The sequence below is a fragment of the Lipotes vexillifer genome, unplaced genomic scaffold (assembly GCF_000442215.2).
Source record: "Lipotes vexillifer unplaced genomic scaffold, Lipotes_vexillifer_v1.1 scaffold1003, whole genome shotgun sequence".
NCBI classification, from domain to species: Eukaryota; Metazoa; Chordata; class Mammalia; order Artiodactyla; family Lipotidae; genus Lipotes; species Lipotes vexillifer.
In genome coordinates this window covers 963,525-971,700 of record NW_006798890.1, presented here as the reverse complement: position 1 = coordinate 971,700, position 8,176 = coordinate 963,525, and the positions used below count along the sequence as shown (strand labels likewise).

Sequence of the window (8,176 nt, the reverse complement as noted above, 5' to 3'; positions counted from 1 at the left end):
CCGGAAAAAAAAAAAAAAAAAAAAAAAAAACCAAAGTGTTTGATCAACAAATTGTCTGAATTATGTACTCCTTGTGGGTATAATGTTACTGGCACTTCGTACGCCTTTAAATATAAAATGAGGATGTTGGTCTGTGCTTAAAAAAAAACAAAACCTTTAAAGCTTACGGAGTTTAAAGAAAATTATACATGAGATTAACTATTAGATTTTATTTTCTGGGAATAATTAGTCATTTCAAATGATTTCAAATGCTCTAGCTTCTCAAACATCTCTAAGAAACTGGGACACTCATTAAACTGGGGTTCTGGTAATTCAATAAATAGGGCACTTTTCATGTCAGGCAGTCATTTCTCATTTCACCAAACATTATTGCAAATCTCTAAAGTTCTTCATGATGTTAATTAACAGCTATGGAAAAATATCCAATAGCTGAAAAAAATGTTAAGCAATTTTATGAACCATATGGAGTATTTGTCATTTTTCATAGGTTGTTTTATCCTTCCACGTAAATTGTCATTTTTGTAGCAGAGAAAATCTTTTTCAATACACTTATCTATAAAAGGATGAAACAAAACTATGTTTACCTTCTGGAAAGTAGATACAGGTGAAATAGCAAACATATTTCCCTCTCCAAACACTTCTGCCCAATTCCTTTGAGATACTTTCATTCTGTTTTTAAAATGGTATTCATTATCAGGATTGAAAGCCTAGATTCAAAGAGAACAGAGAAGCATTATTATCATCTACTTCTATAGCAACACATATTAGCATTAGAAAAGAAGATAAAAATATAGCCTTGGACTCTCTCATTAATGGAATCTTTCAAGTATCCCAACAAAACATATTCCTTAGCCAGTGCTGAGGAACAAAGTGGTGCTCTCCTGTTCTGTTCAATGTTTACTGTGGGGAAAGAGAAGGGGGTAGCAGGACGGGAGGTCTGATCCAGGCACGGTGATGCCAATGCTCCAGATGTTCTAGGGCTGCCGCAAGCAGAGATGGGCAACAAGGCAGTGAAGACAGAAGTTAGGAGGGAAAACACGAGCGCCCCTTCTTCATGCAGCTACTGCTACTAGTTGGGGGAAAAGCCCAGAAACCAAACTACATCAATACCCTATGTGACAGTATTTGTGATTCGAATAATCAGGGAGACATAAAGGAAAGCTATTTAATCATTCTAAAAGCTGAGAAAGCTGAAAATTAGAAAGGTATTTCTTTAAAACTGAAAACACAGAACAGTTGTTCTGCTTTTAAAATAAAAAGCAAAACAGTCAAGTTAATAACTTTAATGATAAGATCATGATCACGCATTATTAATTACAAGTCAGAAGGTAGCAGGTATTTTAAACAAAAGCAAAACACAAAGTACGTCATTTTAGACATACTGTACCATTGTAAGCACAGCCAGCAGACCAGTGGGAATTGGATCTTGTTTTATTCTCTCTGCAGCCAGTTCTATTAATAGCATCAACATGTTGTAGATGCCTTCATGAATTTCAGTACCCCACTTGTGAACAGCACTTGATGTCAGCAGCTATAAAAACATAAAGGGCACTTTAGAGTCTTATTTGCAAAGGAAGAAAAGACATCTACAGTTATCAGTTCAGTCTTGACTAATGAAGAGATTATTACCATAATACTTATTTTTATGCAGATGACTTGCTTTAAAAGACCCATAGCTGTAGTCCATCTACTTATCCACTTATTTCACAGTCAACACTTAGTTTTGTTTTTTTGAACTTTAATTCACTTATATTAAGACAGTTTGGGGAATTCCCTGCTGGTTCAGTGGTTAAGATTCGGCGCTCTCAATGTCGAGGGCCTGGGTTCAATCCCTGGTCAGGGAACTAAAATCCCACAAGTCACGCAGGGTGTCCAAATAAATAAATAAAACAGTTTGTTTAAAAGAAAATGTTTGTTTTCTACTTTTCATTATTACTAGGGGAGGTCAAGTAGTGAACAACAAGAACCTGAGATCAATTCTGGTACTACTATTTTCTAGCTGTGTGGTCTTGAACAAATTTACCAGAGTTCCCAGAGACTCAGTTCTCTTATCTCAAAAGAGGGATAATTCCTACCCACTTCACAGAGACGTTACAAGTATCAAAAGGTATATCGAATGTAAAGTATTAGCGAGGTTTTATTATTAATATATTTTGGCTGTCGTTATTAATCAACATTCCTGGAATCTAAGAAATCTCATGATTTGAACATGCACATTCTTTTCATATTATTTATATCTCAGAAACAGAATTGCATCTTTCCACCTGTTGACCAGATGGCAGCAGGGCTCTGAATGTGAAAAAAATTTTAGAAATACCTTGTCGATTTATTTTGCTTGTATTTTCCTTTCTAGTATGTATTAAAGAAATATACAATTTTTTTAAAAAGTTTAAGCAAATCTAAAATAGCACTGTAACATTGTTTACTTTGCAGCTATTTTTCTTAAATATAAAAAATGGTGCATCTTATACTCAGATAGCAGCTTAGATTTGTTAAAAAGGAAGGAAAAGGCACACAGAAGAATCTAAAATCATCATCTTTGGATTTCCCCAATCTTTGACCTTCTAAGTCCTTGGGGAAGTCTAATTCAGGAACAACTGCCGAAACAGGGAATGGGAAAATGAAAGGATTCCACTTAATAAAATAATGGCAAATTGGTACAGTGGTCTTATGTTTTTGTAAGATTTCCCTTCAGAGGGAAAATACTGTGCTATAAAAATTTCACCTTAGCCGCACTGAGAATCCCTTAACGAGAGGGTTAAGACCCTGAAAGAGCCCAAACTTCTTTAGCTGCAGAGGAAAACCTCAGTTCCAGACTTTCTCTATAGCAATTAGCTGCACTATTTGCTCAAATGAACAATAATCATAAGACTGATTCTATATAAGGCAATTACTATTTTTTGCTACCATTTTTGCAAGAATTCTTTTGCCTGCCTATATATTCTTCCTATGCTTAAAAATTAGATAATAAAGCAGAGATTAAGATTTAAGAAGCTTCATGTGACAACAATAAAATTTATGTGGACTAAGCACCACTCCCTCTGTTGTCATCTCATATGTTCAGTTTTTACTTTGAAAATGGAGTTCTATCTACCTTCCAGATGAGGTGGGGCAAGACAGGCAGCACCATGTGAGGAAGAGGCACACAAAGTTTAAATATAACTGTGCACTATGGCCACACCTGGATGTTTTTCCCTGCCTGAATATACTAGTAAAAGAATCCAGGGGACTTCCCTGGTGGTGCAGTGGTTAGGAATCTACCTGCCAACACAGGGGACACGGGTTCGAGCCCTGGTCTGGGAAGATCCTACATGCTGTGGAGCAACTAAGCCCGTGTGCCACAACTACTGAGCCTGAGCTCTAGAGCCCACAAGCCACAACTACTGAGCCCGGATGCCACAACTACTGAAGCCCGCGCGCCTAGAGCCCACGCTCCACAACAGGAGAAGCCACTGTAATGAGAAGCCTGCACACCGCAATGAAGAGCAGCCCTTGCTCGCCGCAACTAGAGAAAACCCGCATGCGGCAACAAAGACCCAACGCAGCCAAAAAAAAAGGAATCCAGGCTGGCCTGAAAGTGAAAGTAGAAATTACAATAAAGCTGCTTTTGTGCACTTTATTCACACAATTGCTTATTATTTGTACTCTTACTTCTTCTTTTTCTAAAAAATAGGGCAGCTTGTGAGAAAAGCCCAGGGAAGGTAGGGAGAGAGTCATCATTCCAGGAAACACAAGTCTAAAGGCACGCAGAATTCTGTAGCCCTTCTAGTTTAGAGAAATCTTTTTAATAGCGCTAAACTGTAAGAATTGAATGACATTAAACATAATGCTCATAGTTTTATAGGGAAAAAACCCCAACAACCGCTTGACCATTTATTATACTATTACAAACAGCTGAGGGCATAAAATAAAACAGTCCTCTGAAGCATCTCTGTACAGAGTTAGAGTATTATACTCCAAATATGCAACTTGCTGCTGGACTGACTTGACCCAGGGCTCTGAATCTGAAGATCATCAACCTAAAGATCCCTTCCTTACATGAATACACGCTTTTCCATGACTCTGAATAAACCTGAATTCTTTCTCTGCAAATTTATGCATACATTATGATAGGTGTCACAATATGTTACATTATAAAAGTGCTGGTATTTTTTTTAAAAAAAGCTACTATAATTCTTAACAAAATTCTTAAAAGTTAAAACTACAAAATGGTAGATGAATTCATCCAAAATGAAGAAAAATCTTGATTCTCTATAATCGCTGCCCAAATGACAATTTTAAAAGATTTCTCCCTTTTTTCAAAGATGAAGCTATTTTTGTTCCTAAAATTAATTTTGTTCTGTCTTCAGTCTTGAATCAAGGGAGATTCTGCCTGTCAAGACGCAGATGGGAATAACAGTTTGCAAATGAAGTTTATTTTACTGGGTTTTATAATAAATACAAACTTCATCATCTGTAGTTGTAGTAACTTACTTGCATATGAGACAAAAAATGGATGTCAAAACCCAGAAGCATGAGACAGCAGGAGACTCATTTATTCATTCAACAAAGATTTACTGAGCTCTTTCTCTGCATTAGGCACTGGCTATATGCTGGGGAAAACAACAGTGCCTGTGACATCGTCCCTGCTCTTGGAGGATTCAGGACTCAGGTCCTGAAAAGGGAACCATGCTGAGTTAGACTGCTTTCTGAAACAGAAGTCCTGTGATCTTCTATTCTCACTGTTAAGAAAAATTGCTTTATAAGAGATGTGACCATAATGGGGGCAAGCATATCAGTCTAGCTCCAACAGAGATGCTGCCATCCACATGCCATTTTGCCAGATACAATACTCAATCCAGTTAAACTTTCTATAGTTTAAACGTCTGCTTCTGTCTCAGTAGAAGAGTAAAATGGCCTATATTTTGATAAATAAATATTATCTTTCTAAGTGCCACAACCCTTAGTTTAGTAAGATGTCTAATTTCCTAGTGTAAGTCTTAACCTATTCTTTAGCAGTTAAATAGAAGGAAGTAAAAGCTATATTCGACCAAAGACATGCAAACAATTAAATATAGAAGAAATAAATCATTTCTGAGCCCCATATTCAGGGCTACTTTTTTCATTTTTGAGCATTCCTCAGTTGTACAGGATTCATAAACTGGGCTCACATATTAAAAAACTAAAACTAAAGCAAAAAGCCTGTTCACCTTCACCCCCACACACACAAAAAAAAACCCACAGCACAGCACATTTTTCTTACCTTTTTAAATGCTTCAGGCATACACCTATCCATAAATCTTTTACAATTCTCATCAGACTCAGAAAGACCTTTGTAAAATAAATGAAACAATATGCCTTATTTAGATTTTAGGTAGTTGCAGAAATCATATATATCATTCCAAGTTCATACATATGGAACTTATTATAGAAACCTTGATTCTTAAGGAATTATTAAAAGCAGAAGACATACATTCTGATAAAGGAATAGGCTGAGAAAGTAACAGTATTAAATTATTAATAGCATAATATATCCATTTATATTTATTATTAATATATATTTATTAATAGTATAATAAGTAAATACTAATTAGAACTGAAATGGTTGCACTCATGTTGCCATATCAGAGTAACTTTCAATGATCTGACTAAATAGCTAATAGAACAAACACCACCAGCAGCTACTTATTAGCCATTACTGTCTTCCTAAACATCTCTTTTAAAAACACAAATATTCTCAATAAATGCAAAAATCACTCTCTTCCCCAAAACAAATTGAACTCTGTGCAATAAAATGCACAGAACTGTGCCTGGCATAGAGTAAGTGATAAATACTTGCTAAATGAATGAATGAATCCACTGTAAAATTATCCTTCAGAATACACTTAAAAGAAAAACTCAATGACAGATTTTGCTTATCAGTGGAGACACTGTCGAGCACATTTTCTTTTTTCAGTCCTACCACTTAGCATAATACCGGCATCCTCTCAGGCACTCAATAAATGTTGCTGCTGAGAAGCCAGTCATAAACGCACCATAGAAGCTAGTCAAAATATTTCCTTTTGATGTGCCTTGTATCTAATCACAATGGTAAACTATGCACTTTTAATGAGAAAAAGAAATTTGCAAAACACTGGCCCAATTCATCTTATTTTACAAATGAATTAATTCAATATGAAAAATAAATTATTATTCTCTCTTTAATATATTTATAATATAGATGCTTCCTTATATTGATACTTATTCTCCAACCTAGTGATATTTTATTACCCTATTCATTTAATATCTGTAAAAGCACTTAAGACAGTGCCAAGAACTTAATAAGCATAAAATATTAAATAAACATTAGTTTCTTTTCTTTAAAAAAAAAAAAAGCCACTGCATTAAGCCTTAATCTAAAGTGCTCCAAGTTTCTGTGGAAAAGTTAATTTCAATTTCCGTAAGGCTTTTCAATTATACTTTAAAGACTCTTACACTCTATTGGAGCTAGAAGAAAATAGCTGATTTAATTCAACGCTTTTACTCCACAGGGGATAAACAAAGACTAAGAGAGTAAATGATCTAAGATAATACAGATGGACAATGACAGGAGCTAAGATGAGAGTCAAGCCTCCTATCAAAATAAAAAAAACCCAAAAAACAAAAACTCCTCCTGTGTCCTGAAGTATGAACTTACCAACTCTTGCTAGGTAGGTAGACGCCAACAGGCATTTGCCTAGTGACTCTTCCCGCTTGTAAGGTATGGACCAGTGATCCGTCAAAACGCGGCTTTCCAGTTCATATAAATTTGTTGTAGGGAATTCAATTCCTTCCCCTGAGCAGTTTCCGTTTTCATCATTCTTCTGACAAAGAGGGTTTATGGTTTAAAAAACACACACACACACACACACACACACAAATAATTAGTGACTACTTAAAAAATTTTCAATTTAACACAAAGAAGATTCTTAATCACTGGCAGCCATTAATTCCAAGATTGTGGATTCCACATTTCTCGTAATCACATCTTTCACCAAGACTATCTGAAATATTCTCAGCTTTTATCAATGTGGCATCTCAACTCTTTCAGAAGGTGAGCTCATCTCATTCTTCAAAAATGAACTCTCTTAATCTCTTGTTGTAAATATCAAATCTACCTTCAGCGACAGCCCCTTTACTCATGCTCTCCCAAAGTGGCAATTGTTAAGGTCACCACACTGAATGCTGCATCATTCAATCCAGTGGACATGTTTCAGTCCTTATCTTACTTTTCAGGAATATTTGACCTTCTGCCTGCTTCCTCTTCCTGGTACGCAAGATTCCCTCCCCTTACCTCCCAGGATAACATGCTTCCCTGTTCTCCTCTGGGGTCTGTAGTTCCTTCTGTCTCCTCTTCTGGTACATCCTCCCCTTCCTAGCCATCAAACACTGGAGTTTCTCAAACCTCAGTGCTAGGCTCTCTTCTCTCTGCTCAGTGAATGGCACCACATTCATTTGGCAGCACAGCCAGAAATCAAGACACATTCTTAAAACCCTATTCTCCCATCTCCACCCCTAAAACTAAGTGATCAGACCTCCTATATTTCTCTCAAATCCATCTACTTCTGTCCATCTCCACAGGGATGCCGTTATTTCTAAACTCAGCCTTCTGCCCTCTTTAACCTACTTAACTCTTAAACCCTCTAAACTCTTTCAGAGAAAAACCTTTCCAGAACTTCTAAACATTGTCAAATTCCTTTAATTATTTTATACCCCTACCATCCTGAACTTCTCCTTCATAACACAACTCACAGATATAATTTTACATTTATTTGTGATTTATTCTGTTTGCCCCCACTAGACCAAGCGAGCCACAAGGACAAGGACTGTTTCTGACCACTTCTGTATCTCTAAAACCTAGTGCCTAACACAAAGTAGGTATTTAAAACATATTTTTAAATAGAAAAATAATTCATGCAAAGTTTCAACTATCAGTGGGGTAACTGCCAAACTTGCCATCAGTTCTCGCTATAATAATCTGTAATAAATCAAATGGAACCCCTCCTCCCAAATGGCCTAACACCTGGCTCCTTTGAAAACCTAACCATTTTCACAATCCACTCTATAATTTGATCATTACAAAATAAAACCGTTCCATTAAAAAAATTCACCTTTAGCCTCAATGAAGGAAAAGACCATAAATATAAAGCAGAAATGATTTAAAATCACACTGAAAAAC

General features: G+C 36.1%; 1 protein-coding gene across 1 annotated transcript in view; it reads right to left on the bottom strand.

Annotated features, from left to right (window-relative positions):
- Nucleotides 1–5,275, bottom strand: part of USP24 (ubiquitin specific peptidase 24) — a 107,721-nt gene extending 102,446 nt beyond the window's left edge. Inside the window, exons 1-3 of the mRNA XM_007471132.1 lie at nucleotides 5,243–5,275; nucleotides 1,388–1,531; nucleotides 576–707 (exon numbers count right to left, since the gene is read on the bottom strand). Of these exons, the coding sequence (XP_007471194.1) occupies nucleotides 576–707; nucleotides 1,388–1,531; nucleotides 5,243–5,275 (309 nt within the window). The remainder of the gene's footprint in view (nucleotides 1–575; nucleotides 708–1,387; nucleotides 1,532–5,242) is intronic.
- Between the last annotated feature and the right edge of the window lie 2,901 nt (nucleotides 5,276–8,176).